The sequence below is a fragment of the Lottia gigantea genome (assembly GCF_000327385.1).
Source record: "Lottia gigantea unplaced genomic scaffold LOTGIsca_81, whole genome shotgun sequence".
NCBI lineage: Eukaryota > Metazoa > Mollusca > Gastropoda > Lottiidae > Lottia > Lottia gigantea.
The window spans coordinates 1,263,405-1,286,005 of NW_008710694.1; the positions used below are offsets into that span (position 1 = coordinate 1,263,405).

Here is a 22,601-nt window from a genome sequence, read left to right on the forward strand (position 1 = left end):
TTATAGAGAAGCCTATACACATTCCCTTTAATACATTGGCGACATGTATTGTTAGAAAACTTCCAGCGGTATTTTGATTCAATGTTGTCAGATCAACGATGAGAGATGTGTCAGAGGAAAAAGCACGAAATGAAACATTCAGATTGGCATTTTATTCAGGGTTTAGAGCACAATTGCCATTTGTCCAATTAAGTAATCTTGAAAAAATGACAGTATAAACTTTGAAAATGTTTATTAAAAATTTGGCCATGATATTCTTCATGGTGTAAAGAGTTTCGGAATATCATATTTAACATAAGTTTATCACCCAATCGACACTTCTCAATGCTGGAATTACATAGCGTTTGTAACACGTGTAGAAAAGCGTGACCATTCGGTACCATCAAGTAGTATAATGGTACAATGTAAATAATCTCACAATAAATCCGATATTTTTCATTGAGATACACTTAGTTTGTAATTAGATTTCATACATACTAATAAATACAAATATAACTACCAAGTTATAGAGTAAACGTTGTTGTATAACCATTTTTAGTGGAATATAAATAGCAAGACCAAGGAACATCTAAATTATAAAGTTGTTAAAAGTGATTACATGGATGTATCAGAACTTGTCAAGGAATCTAAATCGTACAAAAATCTTAACCATAAAGATAAGGAGCTTTGTCTGAATCAGAGCCATTGTTCATTTTCTCTCGTACCATAAGTCAGTGTACTGGTTTTGGAAAAATAGATATCAATACAGATGGCTGCGATTTTATTCTTCTATCTATATGTATGTATTTTAGGTTCTATATCTGAAGCTTCTTATCAGAGCCACGTAAATCTAAGGAGGGAATTATTATCACCGGAGCGATATGATCCGCTAGTACGTCCTGTAAACAACACAGCAGACCCAGTACTGTTTGAAATCAGACTGAATTATAATGATGTTGAGATCCGAGAGAATGAACAAACGATCACGATGGCTATTTGGATGGTGGCACTTTGGAAAGATGTGTTTTTAGCATGGAATTCTACAGAATATGACGGCGTTGAGCAGATTGATATCCTACCCACTGGGCTATGGAAACCCCACTTTAGTATCCTGAGATCTGTTGAAGGCGATGAAATTCATATTCACGAAGACGCTTTATTCAGTGTGCAGTCCACTGGATTAGTGACGCTCCAAATGGGGTTCGTTTCTAAAATTGTATGTAAAATGGATATAACAAAATTTCCGTTTGATACACAGACTTGCGAATTCTTCATTATAAGCTCTTACATGATGGCAAAAGAAATGAAATTCGACAAAGTGAAGTTCAGCAATTCTAACCCCGTTGCCAGTCAATGGGTTGTAGTATCTTCAACTGCCACTATCGGAACAAGATATTCAAAGAGTGTCGTTGATTTCTCGATAACTGCTAAACGTTTACCATACTTATACATAATTGAAATCATCATACCACTTGTTGTAACAGCCATGTTAAATCCTATGGTGTTACTTATTCCTCCCTCTTCGGGAGAATTGGCATCGGTGGCAATTACAATCCTTCTTTCATATACAGTGTTCCTGAACATGTTGAGTGGTATTCTACCTAAGACATCCTCGTCCATATCGGTGTTATCGGTCTATATAATGATATTACAAGGATTAAGTGCATTATATACTATCATAGGGATTGTTCTAGTGAAACGGACAACCTCCAGACAAGGTTATAGAAGCTTGTTTGGATGTTTTAGCAGGATCAGCCGTATATTTGGTTCTCGAAACAACGCGAAAATCATACCTATTGGAAGTGTAACGGAATCCAAGAATGACGAAATTCAAAGTAATTTTGTTTGGTTTATTTCATGTTTTATTTTATCGTTCACATTAACCATTATCTGTTTTTCTTACATCTTGTCTTGAAAATTATACTCATCAATCCATTTGAACAGGACAAGATTTGAACAGACTGACTAACCATTCATCATAATTATGCTCATCATGTGGCCTGAGACATCTACAGACGCTCATGTACTGTTTTGAATGGCTATCTTTTAAGTTTTATGTGTATCGGTATTTGGTGACATTACTAATCGCAAAGGGCCTTATGTGATACAAGCATATTTGACGTCATCAAGCACTAATATTTTTTGGAATTGCAGGAACCACAGACTGATTCAAAATTGGAATGCAAATTGAGGCTATCAGTGTCTCTGACAAACATACACAATTTAGAAAACCACTTTACCATCCATTTTTTATGGATTCAAAAGACGTCTTTTATCATTTGTATGTGAGTCTGGAACAGAATTAAGAATGGCATATAGAACCCCTGAATGTCCACGATACACCTATCCATTTAGTAAATTGCTATGCAAATGTGCTCCATTATCGATATTTGTCACTTATTTACCATCGTTGCTAGGGACCAATTTAAATCTGTATTTATATGCTTTAAATTTTAACTTATTAATATGCTAGCTTTGGGCTATCCAAATTTGTTATCGAATTTATTTCCCTTACTGCAGTTTTATTACCAATTATGATCATCGCGAGAGATATGTATTTATTATGCTATTTTTAAAATTATCAACATGTTAGCTTGTATGGATTGTCTTGAATAATTATACTATTGAAGAAATTAAATCTTTCAAATTGTTTTATATATCAATGTATAATATATAGACATTATAAATACTAAAAGATATAAGATGAATGGAGCTTGTGTATGGTACAAGGGAGATAAATTCTGACACTGGGTTGTACACAGACTGTGAACTGTGAAGTCAGGTACATTCCATTGACCAGTGCGATTCCAGAAACAAGAAATACATTGAACTAATTCCTTTTATTTATAAAAAAAAAAATATGTTAAGAGTACATGGGTGGTCCAGCGTTGTACGCCATAAATACATATACATCCTGACGACCCAAAACTGCAAGTTCTGTATAGCTGCGGTACAGTTGTAAGATAACTAATGTATTTATACCCTGATATTACTTGTCCACAGAAGTGTATGCAAATTCTTTATACCCTCAGTTATCTCGTCTTCCATTGGGGTGACCAATGTAACTATTTTGTGATAATATGCGAGTGCATCACACTGAATTGTTCTTTATCGCCACTTGCTAGCTAGGTGTTATGGACATGATAATTCAATCTCAATGTGAAAAATGGAAGTGGATACAGATTGTGCATAGATATCGTAGAAGAACTAAGTTATTTGTCAGCAATTCAAAGTATTTTTATTGAGGATAGGCATTAAACACTAGAACTAGATCTTCACATTCGAACTTCTTTATGAAACCGGAAACCAATCGCCCAATCTTCGACCATTACAATCATCCGTGTCACAAAAACACCAAATATCATTTCGAATCACGTCACAGCCATTTCGGACTATTTTCTTCAACCATGGCTTTTGAAAGCATCCTCTCTCAACTACTACTGTAATATTTAATGATAATAATCCTAAAGCGACTAGATATCTCAATAAATAACTGAACACAATATTTTGGTATACAACTCCTGAGTTTTATTTTACACAATGTTTCGCCTGATCATGAATTGAAACGTTGTGCACAATAAAACTCAGTAACAGTATACCATAAAATTTGGTCCGATTTTTAATGATACTGTACGAACATAGTTTACGTTTTTGTTACTAGGTATGTGAGGAACTTCTTTTTGTCACTTACAACCTGAGATGATGTTTAGCCAATTTCATAGTGAAATTGCCTGTGTGACCACAATGTTGTCTAAATCTCATTTTGTCTATTATGTTTGTATGAATTGAAATATTCACCTCAAAATAGTTCTGACAGTCATAGATTGTCTTTGGGTTGATGAGAATGCCAACCATTCAAAGAAGAATTATTTGAAAATATGATTTTAGAGAGGGGAATTTTCAGTCCGAAATTTCTAGGAGGAAAGTGTGTTTTTTTCAAAAGGGAAATTTTTAAAACTTTTATTTCCATAGACCCTTAGGCAGTCTTAGACAAATGACATGTAATTGACAATCTTATTTTGAATATTTGTGACATAAGAGAAAAAATTCAATTTAGACCTCAATGTGGCCAGAGAGTAATACATATTATTTGCACCCGAACAGATTGACTCCCTTTCAATTCAACTGTTCTTATCTCAACTGACCTTAGAATATATAAAATAGTATTATATTAATATTCCTAACCAAAATGTAAATGTCGTATAATATGTCACATAATACGAACCTCTAATGTTTCGATCTCGAGTTCTTATGAAGCATTTTCCATTACATACTTCTCTCTCGGCAAAAATAACATTTCCTTCCGCTGGACAATTTATATTTGGTTTCAACGAGTCGCCGTTATCACATTTATAACATGTCATGCACTCTCCTGAAAGAAATCGCAATATTATTTTTTTAGAGCCTTTCAGAAAGTAAAAGATGAAATGAAAATTATTGCTCTTGCAGGGCAATTTCAATGCGGAAAATTTTACTGTTCTTTTTTGTGATAGAGATCTCTAGAGACATGTTTTAGCACTGCATGATTTTAACAACCATATTCGTGAGACTGAAGCATCAAAATTCATCCAAATCCATCAACATAAAATCTAACCTCAAATATGAAACGCCACCAAGTATAGTGTTGACAAGAACCAAAATCAAATTGCGGTAATCTAACAACTAACAATAATAATATCAAACCCAAAATTTATTGAGGCTGATTATCTAACTCACCAGAGTCACAAACAACCACTAGAAAGAGGAGTAAGACAAGGATGTCAGTTTTATTCATATCTTTTCCATTAGAATAATAATGATAACGTCAAAAGAACAGTGTGATACACGAATCAACAACCCAATAATGTAAACCAATAACGTCCTTGAGGAAAATCGATGAAATGGAGTATATTTTGTTTTGTTCAGTATAAGGAGAGGACGTTTGTAATTCTTCAACTTGGTTGAAAGTTGAAATAAACTGCGAGTCAATATTGTGAAGATAATCCTTCAATTCAACAATAAACACAACAGTGTGAAAAATCTCATTGTTCTTTCTACGCCGGATTGTAACAAATCATTCGAGAGGTATGTAGGCCAAATTCGAAGGATGTTTCTCAGACTCTACCAAATTTTAGATTCGACTGTAAATTATGACAAAGTGATATTGCCATATATTAAAAAAAAATTATGTTATATTAGCTTTGATTTCATTCCTTAATTTTGAAACCAATTTGATTTGAGAATGTTTTTAGCTGACTTAGACACATACTGTCTTCGCAAGTTCGTTGGTATATCGAATTTAGCCGATTAATTTTATGAAAATAATAGTACCTTTGGCCTTCAAATGTCTGCGATGAGAAAACGACCAGCTTACAATTTTCAATCAGAAGAATTGAAGCTGTCAGTTGAAATTTTAGAAGGGAAGCGTATTTCTATTCAATAAATATACTTGCAAAGTTTAATATTTTTATCAAAGAAATTCTTAGACTATCAGTACTGTTTGGAAGCAAATATTAAAATTCTTCTGCAAATGCGATTTACCAACAAACTTGCAAAGACAGTAGTTGATATTAGGAGTTAGAAATAAATCAATTCTGAGGCAATGGCTAACCACAAACTGTACTGTTTTATATCAAGGTTACCTGTAAGGCGTGTGTCGCTGTTTGAGGCTAATCAAACCTTTTTGTTTTTGTACTTAGTTGAACGGCAACTCTGTCTATTTGAGCAGTGGGTTTTAAGTACAGAAAATGTAAACAAATGGATTGGATTTTCAACTTCTCTTGCTAATTCGTCAGTGGTTTCTGTGTGTCACATGACCTCAGATTTACACAAACTAAAGATGTTGATTTGTATTTTCTGAACTTGTTTTAAAATGAATCATTTTCAACAAATTATTTGTTTATTGTCTGTTATTCTTGTTGTTTATTTTGGATTTGCCAATGGTAAGTAAGACTTTGAATATTCTGTATGACCTATGTATAGTTTCATATGATAAGAGAATAAAGTTGGGTTTTAAAGTTTTATTGATTTTTAACTCTCCATTTTAGATTTTCTATGGGCAAAAGAGGAGGAGACCTAAAAATAAAATGTCAGTAGCTGAAAATTAGTTATAAGCTTTTATTCTTAAAATTAGAACCAAGATGTCGCCAAATGGTAAATAGGGGCTAATGTTTTCACGGAATTAACAACCATGAATAATAGAGTTGCAGTCATCTACCACAATTCGTTCAATATGTTGTTGAAAACTCACGAAATTGTCATGTCGCGCATGTTTTATGTTTTATGCTTTTTAGGAATGTCCAATCGTTTTGTAAAATAGATGAAGCATGGTAGCAAAATGATTGGTTAATGACCTGACATACCATACATGAACCTATTGTTTATCTTTCCTAAATTTAAATGATTTGGGTGATTTTAAAATATGCCGATAAGGGAGTTTTATCAGTCGGTGTCATTATTTGCCTTGCCATTAAATACAGCACGCACAATGGAATCAACAAATGACAAGGAACAAGTTTTAAAATGGAAATAACCGACATAAAGGAAATATATTTTTCATTTGATACACTTTTAAAATTTCGAAATGCTAATTTAAAAATAAATTTTTAAAATAAGTTTAAATAAACATACCGACTCTTGAAACTAAGTCAAACTACCCGAGTAATTTGGCAATTAGATATGTTGTAACTAACAATGCTGTAAAAACACGAAATTTTAACTCAACTCGAAACACATAAAAAGTTTTGATAGATACAATTATTCTTTTAAGTGGGAACTGTGTAAAAAGGGGTCTTATGGGGAGAACAAAGGCATAAAAGTGGTAATGTAGCATCTGAATAGCTTAAAATACCAATTAATTCTCTATATTCACCACGGTCATAAAACTCACTCAGTTTTTTATGTAATTGTAAAATGTAAAGGTCACAGCTAGCAGGTTGAGGAATGGATTTGACTTGCATTTTCAAACCAACTCAAAATCATGACTCAATGCTAGAAAACCTCTACCCTAATTGATATATTTTACGATTATTAACATTGGGCAAGAGCATCAGATGGGCCAACGTAAGTTATTTGCCTACAAAGCATAAATATGATCAATTATGGCTAAGAACCAGTTGGTAGAAAGGATTCTTTGTGAACCTCAATTGTTATCCTTTAACAATACAGTTGTGACTTTCTTTTCTTCCTTTAATAGGTGGCCCTTATGATACAGGTGGGGCCTTTTATTATACCGGTTTAGGGGGGAAATATATATTTTTTGGGGCAACCGATTTAGAGTCTAATTTTAAATAGGTGTATCAGCAATATATTCCCCAATATAAATTTTCCATGTGATATAATTTTAGGAGACAAGCAATGTTATGTATGTAGAAGCTATGCAGAGGGTGAATTTTATCCACATTGTCCTAAAGATGGTGATGTGAATCCTCAAATAACATGGAAAGAAAATTGTACGGGACATTGCTTCACAAGAACAGACGACTTAGATGATAAATGTAGGTAGCTTACTTTTTGGAAACATGGTTGTAATCAGTCGATACTGAAACGATGACTACCATTTGACAAATGGTTGCGATCAGTCGATACTGAAACGATGACTATAATTTGAACACATGGTTACGATCAGTCGATACTGAAACGATGACTATAATTTGAACACATAATTGCGAACGATGACTACGACTACTAACAACATGATACATGTATGGTTTCTCTCTGCTATTTTCTCTCTGACCAACTGCTAATGTGTGGTATTTATTATTAGTGGTATATAGAGGCTGTTCAGATTCTCAATGGGGTTTACCAGATCCTTTACCGCCCGATGGTTGTTACACCTATTATTTGGAGGTCTGGTGTATATGTAATAAAAATCTCTGTAATGGTATAGCTATAGGTGAGTAGGCACCCTATTCTCCTTTCTGTTTCGAGGATATATAGTCTGGCCTTATATTTGTGTGTTATGGCGCTTAAACGCACTTTCAAGGGAAATAGCAACGATTAAATATATTTCAAATTACAAGACTCAAATAACCTACAATAAAAGATGATTACCATTACGACCCCAGGCGATATTCATATCTTCTGATATTCTGTTACTGATGATGGCTAATTTGATATCGCATTTAAATCCATTTTAAAAAAAAACGGATAAAAGTAAAAATTTTACTGTCTTAATCATTGATTTAGCTAATGAAAACAGAACGCCACCAGCTGATTTCGTACAATGGTCGAAAGACCTTAAGCTTGCACAACTTGTAAAACTTGAGACTTCGATCAATGCCCTGAACTTCAATGATAAGGGAAATTTGCTGAAAATATTAAAATTGAGATCGATAGCAAGCTGCTCATACTCATTTGGCTACCTTGTGAACGAGTTCAATCCAATTTCCCCATCTAATTCATTTAAGGTTTTAGGGGGCTTCACGCCATAGCGATCATCAGTTGCGTTCGGCTCTTCTTACAAATCGATTGCATAAGTATAGCTACACAAGTTTTTGCTTTTACAGGCGAAGGAGAGATAGAATTTGATGCCCATATTCCAAAGGAGGTAAAGAAAGAATCGGGGGCGATTATGTTATATCAGTGTACAGTATTGATGATATTACCTGTATTACTAATTATGCTATAAAGAACGTGAGCGTTATTGTATATACATGTATACTCAAGTCACACGTTACTTATTTTATATAAAATGGAAAATGTTTAATTTGGTGATTTGAGGATGCTTTAGTTAGATTGATCAGAAATTTGGGGCAGAATGCCTGAATTTCGGAACAACTGTCTAGAGAGAATTCAAAATGCAGCAACTCTATTGATGCAACATTCTTGTAAGCCTTTCATGAAAGGGTTCTCCCAAAACTATTTTCCAAAAATTGAATTCATTTGGTGCATTCCGGGGGAGAAAGCTATTTTTCTGGCGCCTTAGCTACTGCCTTTACAGGATAAGCAACGCAAATCAGTCAGCTTTTAGGGACAAATGCAGTAATGTATTGTTACTATTGATTTATTTAAATCTATAATTCAAGGTTCTTTAAGTATATTTGTATCTTGTATCATGCAAATTAAGAATGACTTTTAGTCCATTTGGCCCCAAGTGGTGTATATTATTTGTTTTGTTATTTTATTAAATTTATTCAAGTCATTGTTTTAAGAAATACTACTTCTACTGCAATAGTGGAATCTAGAAGATTGGATATTGCTGTTTTAACTTCAATTTGAACGTCCATGATGATGTATTTAGAACTGAAATGGAATGATCTGAAGTCCTTTTGTCAGTGAAGTTATGCCCCCTTAACAGTGGGAATATAATGTTGTGTTCAAGTCAGAGCTATTTTGTAATTTTGTAAATTGCGAGGTTCATAATTAATTAATAATTGAGTAAATAAATTTAATTCTCTTCGTGTTTTTAGATTGTTTCCCGAGAGTTTTCAATTTCGAATTCAATTCTATGTAAACCACCAGTTAATTTCGACGAAGAGAGTATTTGATTCCCTCAAATGCGAAGGCTTGAATATTTCATTTAGAAAAAGAGGTGGTCGCGTTCGACTGGGTTTTATTTCTGTTATCTATTGATTAACTCAGAAAGTAATTTCTGAAAATATACACTTTTCAACGCACCACCTTCTGCCCTAGCAATGTGAGTTTCGGCTAAAATAGTACCTTCCTTCGATTTGGCCATTTATAGCCAAAGTTCATAATAACAGTACTGTACATATGACGTTCCTTCAGAATTCAATAGAAAGGTTTCAAAAACTAATATAACACAACAACAGTACATAAAGGCGTGACAAATCATAGTTTTTGCAAACCATATCAATATAAAAGATAGCTTGCTAGGCAAGGTACTATACGCTTACTTGGGTTTTGAAGAAAATTTAGCAGTACAGTAACAATCACCAGTATGAAATAATCAACCTTCAAAGTCATACACTTTATTAAACATTTTGGGGTCAAACTGAACAATTTTACCAAGTTTTTTTAAATTAAGCAAGAATCATACCTTTCAGTGTGTAGAGCTCATAACTCAAATAAATGTTTTTAATTTTCTATACTGCTCATCCGTGGGTGATAATAAACAATTTCATCAAGTCTTTGTCAAAATTCATCAAGAATTGTGCCTTTAATGTTCACATCCTTGGATGATAACAAACACTCACACTAATATCTTTTTCATGAAGAATTGTACATTCTAGGGTGTTTACGAGTTAAATATTTAACATGTTTTCTAGAACAAGGGCAATAACTCATACTAAATATTCAATCTACCGATTCTCAGTAGGTTCATCCTTGGATGATAACAAACACACCGATTCGTCAAAATCCTTCAAGAATTGTGCCTTCTATTGTTTACGACCAATTGTGGACGGACCGACGGACATGGGTGATGCCAATATTTCATGTGGGCGCATAAGAAGAAAATGTTGTTTTGGAGAAAAAAATCGTTACTTATTGTTAATTTAAGCCTAACAAAGAAACAGATCTATTCATTGAATGAAGCAAATTTTATCTATATTATCTTAATGTGGCTAACACACATTTGTATATTTACATTGATGTTATAATGATGTAAGGATTGGGTTCGGACTACCAAATAAAAGATGTTCAATATTTGAATTGATAATCACAGTATCCCTTTTAAAATGGAATATCTCAAGTAAACGAAGACATAACGTAAATACCGACCGATGTTTAATATTAGCGTAGGCTTTGTTGCGTCGAAAAAATGGTCGTTATGGTGACCTCGAATTAGTCATATTATTAAAGTCGATCGAGCTGTAAATGGGTACTGATAATCCAAGAAAGATCAATGTCAATAAATTTTGCCAAGGACCAGCTAGTATAAACGAATCTGCCAACCTTGTTATTTATAATCTATGGGTGCCATTCTTAGCATAGTGCGAAATCTTAAAGACTATGCAGATTCGCCATTTTCCGGGGTTCACTTGGGTCTAGAATACATGTTAATAGCCTTCAAAAGTACCAGAAATGTATGAAAATCACACATTTCCTTCAAAAATACACCAAAGTTGGAATTTCACTTTCTAATTCTGGACACACACGGATGGCAAACCGTCCCTTTAAGTCTAGTAAGAGAACCTCAAAGAAAAACAAATACTGATAATGATGACCATTAGTATACGTGTAAGGAATTAAACGTGCTATTTACAATATACTCAAAGTGTTGAGTAATGATAAATTTACCAATTTCAATAATATTTACTGATATTTCATAATCCAACAATAGTGCATTAAAAAATTACGAACATCATCCTCTAGAATTAGATAAAAGTAACAGGAAACACTTGGTATTCACTGTCACTGGACTGAAATGGAGTCGACAGTCCTGATCTGCCTGCTTGGAGGTTACTTGGTAGCAGCATCATATGATGAATCTTCCAGACTTCGAAAACGACTGCTAGAAAATAAAAAATACGATACATTTTTACGTCCAGTACAAAATCAAAGTATGTCAGTAATGTTAGATTTGCGAATTGAAGTGATGTCTTCTTTAGAAATAGAAGAAGAGAAACTCGCAGTGGAGATTTCACTATTGTTGAAATTTTCATGGTTCGATGAATTCATGATGTGGAATTCCTCCGAGTTCCCGAACAATAAGAAACTTTTTATTGAACGTGAACATATTTGGTACCCTAGAATAGTTTTCATGCACCAAGCCAAAGGAGAAGGTATTAGAGAAATTGGGGAGGCCACGTGGTGTGTGGATTCGACAGGAAGAGTGAATTACACTTTTCCAATGTTCTCAAGAACACTTTGTGATATGGATATTTTAAAATTCCCGTTTGATGTTCAATCATGTCATGTCATGATTCTTATCCAAAATTATTTTATGGAGGAGGTGGAATTTAGAAATGTTGAGGTGGTTAAACATTTTCCACCTGGACAAAAATGGAAACTGGTAGATGGAAAAGTATCTAAAATTATCCGAGGAGGGGAGGATCGGTGGAGTGTAGCGGATTTAGTTCTGGTTGTTGAAAGACGGTCCACATTTCTCGTAATAAGCATCATCGTACCGCTTGTAACGGTTTCTATTATGAACCCTATGGTGTTTCTTATTCCAGGATCGTCGGGAGAAAAAATCTCTGTCGCTGTCACAGGACTTCTCACGTATCTAGTTTACATCAATCTGGTTAGTGAAGTTTTACCCAAAACATCTACAACCACGTCTCTCTTGTCAATTACCATTAGTCTATTAGAGATTTTAAGTGCACTGTACGTGGTGCTTTGTATTGGCATTGTAAGGCTGGAAATTGGAGTTTCTATGCCCATGCTGTTATGCAGATGTCAGAAAGGAGAAGCGACTAAAAGTACAATCAACACTGCAAAAGTTGATATTATTTGTTTCTATGTGTGTTCGTTGATATCGTATAGTGTGGTGATTTGTTCACTATCTGTAATTCTATTATGACACACTGTTAGGACGTTCTGTTAAATGAATGACGCCCTATAAGCTAACATGATACGAGGAATCTGTTCCGTCCGGAATCTGAATCTTCAAGAAAATGATAACTATAGTGAGTTCATCTCTATCTGGCAGAATTTACGTTTAAAATTTTCAGTAATGTCAATTGTGTGGGTTCTCCCTGTTAAATGATCATTTGGTTACATAATCTGCTGAGAGTGATGTATCAGAAAGTTCATTAGAAACACTTCTGGCAGATTTTCGTGTAAACGTTTTAGTAATAACCTACGGCAGGCTTGCTTTATCAAAAATTGAACATTCTGCCCACTAACTAACTAACTTTTAAAACTATATTTTAGCGCTACCACTGTATGGATAGGAAACAAAGAGGAAAAACCTTTATAGTATTATTTTTCTGCAAAACGTTTTACTATTAATTCCATATAACTATCTAACCATAGAGATATGTGCAGCACATTTCCAACATATTTTACTGTAAACGATGTTTAGGAATTCCACTTTAAGTGCATGTTCATATTTTATAAAGAGCAAGAATATCTTTAAGGAGTGGAAAATCGCTTTTAAATATTTTAATATAGAACATTTGTATATATCTGAAGGTGTTACCGCCTAGGCACTTAAGACATTTTGTATGAAGACGAAAATAGGAACTACGCATGAGTTATCAGTAAATCTATAATTAATATAAACAATGAACCATACTGGCTACATCTAATGTCGATTTATTTGACAATGATTTTAATTGCCAATCTATAAATCTAGCGCAAGGAACTTGGTAAAGCCAAGACAAACGAAATGCTTGTATCTTAATTGAAAACCAGTCTAAAGGAATAATGAATCATATATATGGCAAGAATAACCTTTTAGTCGCTCTTTGAAGGATTGATAACCCTTGCTTCCTTTTGTTATTGACAATTAATCAAAAGTTGATAAATATGGCGTCGCTTCCGGTATGTGACTGTTGACTACCGGAAGCACTCCATTAAACTATTTCATGTGTTTTTTGTAGTGGTTCAGACTGGTGGGAACGATTCGTCTGATTTTTCTAAGTTGTTAATGGAAAATATATTAGTCTTAAAACTGGTCTTTCATCATATAACATAAGCAAACGATATCATAAGTGATATTCGAAGTGAGAAATATTTAAATGGTGAAAGAAGGTCTCAATGATTTATCAACTGATTGATGTCGTTTGTCACACGTGTGGTTATGCTATGTTCCTACCATGCGTGAACATGAAAGGTAAAATACACGATCTGATTTCAGACACCGTCAGATCTTTGCCTCAGTCTTGCCAATCGAGTCAATCGTAAAAATATTTCGAAGGTTCCAAAAATCTGCTTATCGTATCAGATCGTTAAGAAGCAACAACATGTTCAAATCGTGAAATATTTGATGAATTATATACAAAGAAATGCACATGTACTAAATTTAAACCTCTCGACCTCCTTCGCGAAAGAAACCACAATTTAATTCTGACGCAATCTAAACACAGTGTAATAATGTACTGAACGTAACCAGAGCAAACCCAATCACGTTTGACAGATTATTTGAAATTCATAACACCCTCCCCAACCTTATTTTACATTGATTGTGCTACCACCTTGTTCTCATTTCTGAAAAATAACCATAGATTCTATCATTCTATCAATCTCATCATACGTGCCCTAACGCATGGCAGTAAGAATCTACATGTAGCATTATAGACATATTGACAGTGGATGATACTTATTTGCAGAAGATATTTTACAATACTATTTCTAAGAAAAAGTTTTCAACTGACAGTTTAACTGAAAGTAATATTTCTGAGGCTTTAAATCACAAAAATCACATGTTTTTATGATTGCATGTACTCTTTCTTTTCACAGGGATAAAAGAATATGTCAAAAAGATGCATTAGACAAATTATCCGATAAAAAATCCCGAAGTAACCTTGAATAAGTGTTGATTATTGAAGAAATGAATGCTGTCATTAACTGATTTCCTCTTAGAAGTTAAATATTGGCAATATTTTCTCCTCGTCCATATCCTCACCCATTAGACTAAACTTTTCTTTTGTCTTCCCCGGAAATCAGCATCAGCAACTTATTTTCAAGTTTCTTTTACACATTTAGAAGAGACGATTATTAGAACTTTGACTCGTATTGTGTTTAATATGACGCAGAAGATTAATTTTTGCACTAATAAAGAAGAGGAATTTCCCTACAAAGGGCTGCAACTCATATCTACAAACGTGAACAATTCAGTCCGCGACCAGTGAACTACATTTTACATTTGAAAAGGTCTTCAAGATAACGTTATAGCAAATTCAATATTCCCGATAATTTACAGTAATACCACAGTCAAAAATATATATTTAAATATATGGAAGCAAAATTTCTAAAGTGTATGGAGTGTCTTCACCAGACAGGGATCGTCATTTTATTACGCAAGCTTATAAATTTATTGCAATGCACTTTTATCCACAATTGCTATAACGATAGTGCTTAAACGACATTGTGTCTGTGAAATCTTATTTCTTCAAAGCAAGTTGAAACTATTGATATTGTACATTTGTTACATAAATGTACAAGTTTTGTCAATCTATTTCTGTACAACTCACTTCATTTATCAAGAGAAGGTTTCAAGCGTATTTCCCATGAGAAATATAGAACTAAACAAATCAATTCAATATTGTTAATGTCAATATAAACTGTAAAGAAAAGTTGATAAACGCACATTACACTTCAAACATTTTTTAAATTGACAATTAAAGTTGAAATAATTGATAAATCCATATTGATAACATGTTCAAAATTCAAAATGCTGAGGCTTCATTTTCATTCAAGACACCATTCAAAAAATATCACTGATCATTGTATAGTCTCTGACTATGAAACTGCCACAACTCCGCCTTTAATATGTCTCTGCATTATGCATATCGTCCCTTTAACTAACAAAATTGAGGAATTTTTGTTAATTTGGATTCTTGTTTTACTAACCACACGAAAGTTAGCATATCTGGCCGTCGTCAACTGCCTTTGTTGGTCCATAATTTACATCTTTAACATAGAATTAACCGATTTCCCTTTGAGCCGAACATCGACCCACGACCTTAATAGATCACAGCGGATAAATATAAAAATGGTTTAACCATTTTATAGATTACCAAATATATTTCTAGAAATTTAATGACAAATATTAGTAATTAGATAAATAGTATCATTTTGTAATAGAGTCAATGTTTAGATTAATCCATATATAGGCTAGGGTTTTTAAAAAGGACAGAAATATCTTTTAGACGAACCCAGAGTATAAAACATTGATAAGCAATTAGTTTGATAACGTTTAGTTGAATGAATGTCTATATATAATATTATTTACGGACCAGAATAGTTATCCAAAATAAATTAAAAAATACCAAATCATTCATCCTTGTGATTTGTGAATGTGCCAGTTAATTTTCATCAAAATTATAATCACACTTTATAGTACATGTAATATAAAATTATCACAGTTATTAGTTAAAAAATGAAAACAATTGAGGTTTAAGTCCGTGGATTGGGTTTCAGGGGTTGGAGAGTTGAGGTCTTAGGTATAATAGATACTTACTTTAGAAACTGGATAAGAATCGAGCAAATATACGGCGAGTCTCTTACATGAACGGAAATGTTTCGTTTGATTGGCGAAAATGGAGCACTGCTTTAACTCTGGAGGCATTTAACTATAAATACTGTTTTAAGGCACTACCACCGGGAAAGTGGAACTTGAAATTTTCCAAAATACAGCAGAATGATTTTATTCAGATTAAAAATGAAATATGCAGTCAATGTGGTACATTGCTCGAAACATTTTTAAAAACCTTTCCTTTTCATAGGGATCCTTGAATTCTGAAGATGATTACCCACATAAAAGTAATTTTGAACGGACCCTGACCGCTGTGGTAAAGGGACCAGGCAAAATAAAAACAGGGAGAACGTGTGTAAGAGCGAACAGACCTGATGCCATTTCATTTTGTGCGTTCTGGTACGGACCGTGATTGCTGTGAGTAAAATCGATAGTAAATAATGACAAGACGACTATATATGTGACTTTTGGAGGCGTCTTCAACCAGTATAAATACTCTAGACAACTCTCTGATTTATATTGGAGTTAAGTTAAGCAGTGAAGAGTTTTGGAACTCAAAGCTTCCAAGGTAAGTTCGATGTGATATTTTTTCTCCTAGGTTTACATTTAACGGGAATATTATCCGATTAAGCAAAAAAAAGTGCTTAAGAAGGTGTCAATTATCAAACATTAAACAATTAATACTGTTGCATTTCATTTCCCTTTCCAACAAGGGGCATTGGGTAAAGGAAATGAACCAAGGCAGAACAAAGGCAAGGATGGATTAAACTAAACTCTTTTCTCGAATTCCAAGACGACGTAGAAGCTTATCTAGTTCTGGTCCAAATTTGACGTACGTGTTAGAGGGTGAAATTTAATTATATACGCCCGAATGAATTGTATAGAATGTCAATTAATATCCGGAATTATTCATAGATCTCTATAATGATTTTGATGTCTACATCAGTATAAATTCCTCTGACCAAGGTTTCATTCTCTCTTACAGAGTTCCTTGCAGTCCCTTTCCAAAACAACCCTGTTTGAAAGAATGCGATCTTTTAAGATCGCCAGTCGACCTGAGCCCGCCTTAGCTAATAAGGAATATATATTTGTATTCCACGATTATAGGTCCATTGCACCCGTTTCGTCAGAAAAAAAGTCCACAATTTTAACTGTCAACTGACAACGATCTGTGTAACATATAGTTTGAGGAGTAGTGGGTAGATTTCCTGGTAGTATAAATATGTAGGGGAAAAATGACAAAATGTGTATGAAAAGGATGACAAGCCAAACTCGTCGATAATTGTGCTATTAAATTGCCTGTCATTATGTAAGTGAAATACAAAATTAAGAATTTTCAGTCCTAGGCATCCTTACGTCTTTTCTAATAATTTCACCAATATACAACAACGTATCTTTAAAAAGCTTGGTGTGTATCATAGTATCACCGATCTGATACTATTTGAGGATTTCAAACAAGTTGTGGAAATTTTTGTATATATCGGGGACACTGATAGCTTCGATTTGAAACATTCCAATTTTTAAACAGTAGAATTCTAGTGTAATTAGAGAACCGGAAAACGCCGGACTGAAAAAAACAAATTTGGAATGATAACATAAACTTTTACAAAGCCTCTTTAAACTCCATTTAAACTACAAAAAGCATGTCGTAAGTGGTAATTATAGTGCGTGAAATATAAAGCCTATATCATGTTTCTGATTTTGTTGCACCCCTTAGGGATATTTAATATTTTGTAATCATTTTTCTATTTTTGAAGATATATTCACATCATGCTTGACTACACTGGAAATATCGGAATATAGGAATAAAGTATCAAGAAAGAAACTAGTCAGACAACGATTATCAAAATACATACTGGTATTTATCTAAACCCATATGCATGGATATAATTATTATGAAATATAATACGAAATGTTGATAACAAAACTGAGCGCTTAACCGGGCGCAGTAAAATTTGATGAATTTCTTGACAAGGTAAATTTGATGTAATTTATCTTATGAACTGTTAGCGGTACACAGGTCATGGAGTGGAAGTGGATATAGCAAAACGGAAAGTTCAAAATTACATTTTCTAGATAAGATAACTTGCCAGGCAAGGTAAATATACACCCACTTGCAGCTTTAATTTAAAAATTGTACCTCCCTGAGTGATTACAGCGAAAAATTGAAAGCGGTTTCAAGAACAATGGAGATAATTCATACTAAATATTTTTCGATTTTTTCAATAAGGTTCATTACAAACTACAATTAGGAGATTACAAACGCGTACATCAAAATTCGTCAAAATCCGCCAAGAATTGTGCCTGTAAGAGTCTTTACGAGCAATTGTGGACGGACGGACGGACGGATATGGGTAACGCCAATATACGCCACAATTTCATGGGGCGCATAAAAATATCGCACACCTCTGTGTTTTTGTAGTGTAATACATATAAATTATAAAATATTGATATGCGACACCAGGCCAGCTTCCAGTCCGCTACAAGCATAAGAAAGGTTAAATTGATATAAAGTTTTATAAGTTAATATTATGTGGTTTGTGATCCTTTTTACCACTGGGCTGGGGGCATCAAGCAACCACAATTCATACGAGATTTGGGCGATATTTAAATCTGAAAACAACTATTGAGGTATTAAAGGGACAGATGCGCCATATTTTGACCAAGCATACCTTAGTCTCACAAACGGGATTTCTTTTAGATAAGCCAATCACAGCTCACTCACTGTCTAAGGACAGAAAATATTCAAGTGAAAGCAATACAAATTTACACAATTTCATTTAACTTTTCTTTAAAAGGGAACTATCTGCAATTATATGATCCAACATTTATGTCGTCAAATTTCTTCTGTCAAAGCTTAACCAGTGATCTAACAAATGAACCAGTTTCAAACAGGGTTCGTGATTAGATATTTTTCAAAAAGTATTTCTTTGACATCTTAATTGATCAGAATGCATTTTTAACCAAACATTATGAATTTCAAGAGTTTTGTACATTGTACTGGTGATTTCATAGAATACAGACTGTCATGTGTCAGAAAATATTCACGCCAAAACAGACAAATTTTTCATACGTCTATTAGTATTAAATTCGTCAGCGCTTCATTTAACGTTTCTTTGACCAGTAAATACTAAGTCTTACCCCGATTTATTAATGACGTATCTTGACTATTATACTTTAAATCTTTGGTGTAATTTGAAAGAAAGTTAAATTGAACAAGCCACGTTAAAAGGATGAAGGTATTGAACCAGACTTTTAAACCACATTAAAATTGAAAACATAAGATTTCTTCTGCTCTGGCTCTCTTTCTGTGTCTGATTAGCTCGACAATCTTTCCGAGTTTATTTCCAATTCGTAATCTTCTCCGTCGGCTTAGTATCTAATCAATCTTTATTTGTTATAAACTAATTCAATTTAACACTAGCAATAACAGATTTCTATTTCTACCAACTTATTTCATTCATCTAATCCATATTTATCATTAGGCTAATTTGTTTAAGCAGGCACACTTCCGTTACACAGTAATTCCATTTCGACACATTGTCCCTCCACGCACTGAAGAGCATCAATGGTCGATTTAGGATTAAAGTTATGTGCAGACCATGGCTAATTTGGTCGTCTGTTGTCAGAAAGAAGACGGATGTTTCCGGACCAGTGATCGATTGAAGGTGAACGAAACTGTCCGTCTGTTTGATCATATTGAACGACTGGGTTACGCAAGACATTCATCACATACTGGCTTATAAATATAGCAGACTTGATTAAACTTTGTTCATGCCATGGTTCGCAATTTTTGGGGGTTGATTGGAGTCTTGAATTAAAATAATAATACTTCAAAAGTATTAGAGAAGTTCTAGAACTGCATGAAAATCTGATCAGTCCCCCGAAAAGAACGCCAAGCGAAAACATTGGAAAGTACTGTTTCGGTGATTACGCTCTGTCACACCTAAAAACCACTAAATACTAAATAAATATTTCGCCCAAAATAACCTATTTCTTTGATCTTCGATTCGAAAGTTGAAACAGACCATTTGTGTGACAGATAGCTACAAATTAATATACTTTTCTCTCCTGGTTTTCTATCTAGCTATCCTGGTATCTCCAGAAGATGGTCTCTTGAAATAGAGGGGAGCCGTAAATACATGTTCCTGAAAGTCATGGCATGTGACAGCACATCAACCTTCATCAGGTTGAAGATGAACGTCCTTTTCTTCTAATATGTTTAAGAATCAAATATTGTAAAAAAATACTAATTATCTTAATATCCAATTAGTTCATGGTATCATATGAGGAAAAAACATTTTTATCATCATCGGCTTACAACATGATTAGATGGCAGAGGATAATTTATTATGGTACCACTGGACGCAGTAGGCTTCCTAAAGTTCTAGGTATTCCTAATTCTACCGAATACCTACCATTCTATATACCGTTTGTCTAATTTCGTTGAGTTGGTGATAAGTAATCGATTTAATTGAATGTTTTTTTTTCAATTCTGGACTAATATCGTCTGTAGGATAAACTTTAGCCAAAAATATACACTAGTTGTTAATTTCAAAATGAAAATACAGTATTTTTACAAAACCGAAAGTGACATATGACATAATGTGCAAATGAGCTGTTTTGTTGACCTGTATACCTCGGATTTCTTTATTATTATTTTTTAATACGATTTCTGAGAAAACGTGAAGAATTATTCGTAAAACTATCTCGAATGTAATTGAAACATCTTCCGTAAAAAAGGGAAATTGAATAACAAGGTTAACCTCACGTATTTATGTGCTACTCTTTGAATTCAGTAGTATCCTTCGGCATTCTGTTCTTTTTCTATTTTTTTATATTTTTCTTAATTAATACAAAACCCTTACAATCCAACAAGGTATCATATGTCAAAAATAAAAATAAAATGAAGAAATTTTAAACGGTACACTACAACTAGTTGTGCCTCTTTTAGAAGGTAATTCGATACACTTTTGACACAAACACAGTACGAGTAAACTTAAAATACTATTGAATAAGTTTGATTACAATGGCTTAGCCGAACAGTCTACATTCTGATAAAATGGAATTAAATGAACTACATTGGAATGCAAATGATAACAACTACCTTGCTTTTGTGGGCACTATATTAAAAATGGGAGAAATTAAAAAGCGCCAATGTTATCGTTAATTTGGCGTTCATGCTTCGTTTTGTGGTAATCTTTACCTTTTGTTACGGATTCATGGATACTCATAGTCTTACCACTCTTAAACAGTCTTTTTTATTAGCATCTATTATGACAACTTTTTTATGCATTTCATAATCTGAAACAGAATCGGGTCATCAATGGCGGAGCCAGGTTTATGTCCGAGGTGGGGCGAAATATCTGAGATTGCCCGAATTTCTAATATTATTGTGAGATTTTTGCCCGAAAAACTTGCTATCGTGGCTGTGAGGGGGAGGGGGGCGGCTGCCCCCTCTGCCCCCCCCCCCCCCGCCCCCCTTGGCTCCGCCACTGCTGGTCATACCTTGATGGCAAGTGTAGTAACCTACAGACAAAACACAAACCAAACATCGATCTGCATATTAATCAGAATGGGGTTTCGGTGACTAGAAATTGAAAAAGTTTTCATATAATACATTGCCACAATGTATTTAATATATAATATAATATATGAAAATGTAATTTTCTCTTTTCAGATGAAAAACACAATTATCACCATGGTATCCTCTCTACATTTTCTGGTATTTGTAGTCTCGGCTATTGAGTCCAAAACCCAACCAGAAACGTCTACTGAGTTGGATCTTTGTAAAGCCAATTCTGACGTCAACTCGGTCTGTCAGGCCTGCTCCAAACTGCCCTATGGCATGTCTATGTCCGTTGAATCATGTTGCCATGACTACCAAATTTTAACCATGTGCGATTCATGTACGTCAGATCCGGTACGTTGTATGAAGGACGTCCTCGACCTTGAAACTAATATTGTTGAGCAGAAAACGAATCCTGAAGTAAGTAACGAAGATACCGATGATGTGGACGATGATGAATCTTTGGAAGTTAAGAAACGATATGGACGAATGTTCTTTGGACGCCGGCCTATCTTGTACTCCAATTATTTAAATAAGCGGTTTGGACGACTGTTCTTTGGAGGCAGACGACAACTGTTTACACCAATTAAAACATACAAACAGAAACGTTATGGTCGTCTGTTTATGAATAAGAAATCAGAAGGTAGCAATGGCGCCATTGAAGAAGTTCCAGATAAAAGATACGGACGACTCTTCATGACACCGTATTTAGATAAAAGATATGGCGCTTTCAGAATTGGTAAACCCTCATCTGCGCGATACTTCTGGAAATAAGAAGGCAAATTTCTTTTTTGTAAACTGTGATTTATTGGCACATTATGGACATCTCAATATTACTTTTGTAACAGTCAAACTTTAAATATTTTCTAATTCGAGTCGTTATCTGGAGCCGGAGTAGAAATGACAATTTATACCTTTTAGTTCTAGAATCTAAGCAATATTTATTTTTTGAATATAAAAGACAAGACATACAAAAGATCGTAAATATAATGGATCATCCGACGCCCGCACCTCTCTGAAACCAAG

General features: G+C 33.9%; 4 protein-coding genes across 4 annotated transcripts; all 4 read left to right on the plus strand.

The window, feature by feature from the left end:
• Window positions 1-829: 829 nt before the first annotated feature.
• LOTGIDRAFT_96325 (hypothetical protein) lies at window positions 830-1,597 on the plus strand (the record flags this gene model as incomplete). The annotated part of the gene is made up of 1 exon (XM_009067348.1): window positions 830-1,597. A coding segment is annotated over one exon (768 nt), but the record flags the coding sequence as incomplete, so codon positions are not given.
• A 4,233-nt stretch (window positions 1,598-5,830) lies between these two features.
• On the plus strand, window positions 5,831-9,446 carry LOTGIDRAFT_169054 (hypothetical protein; the record flags this gene model as incomplete). Its single annotated transcript, XM_009067349.1, has 5 exons — window positions 5,831-5,900; window positions 7,305-7,454; window positions 7,724-7,852; window positions 8,466-8,506; window positions 9,369-9,446. The coding sequence occupies 5 exons, from the start codon at window positions 5,831-5,833 to the stop codon at window positions 9,444-9,446; spliced, it is 468 nt and encodes a 155-aa protein (XP_009065597.1).
• A 1,919-nt stretch (window positions 9,447-11,365) lies between these two features.
• LOTGIDRAFT_96295 (hypothetical protein) lies at window positions 11,366-12,133 on the plus strand (the record flags this gene model as incomplete). The annotated part of the gene is made up of 1 exon (XM_009067350.1): window positions 11,366-12,133. A coding segment is annotated over one exon (768 nt), but the record flags the coding sequence as incomplete, so codon positions are not given.
• Window positions 12,134-19,608: 7,475 nt separating this feature from the next.
• On the plus strand, window positions 19,609-22,349 carry LOTGIDRAFT_169056 (hypothetical protein; the record flags this gene model as incomplete). Its single annotated transcript, XM_009067351.1, has 2 exons — window positions 19,609-19,674; window positions 21,687-22,349. 2 exons carry the CDS (start codon window positions 19,609-19,611, stop codon window positions 22,347-22,349), a joined length of 729 nt encoding a protein of 242 aa, XP_009065599.1.
• Between the last annotated feature and the right edge of the window lie 252 nt (window positions 22,350-22,601).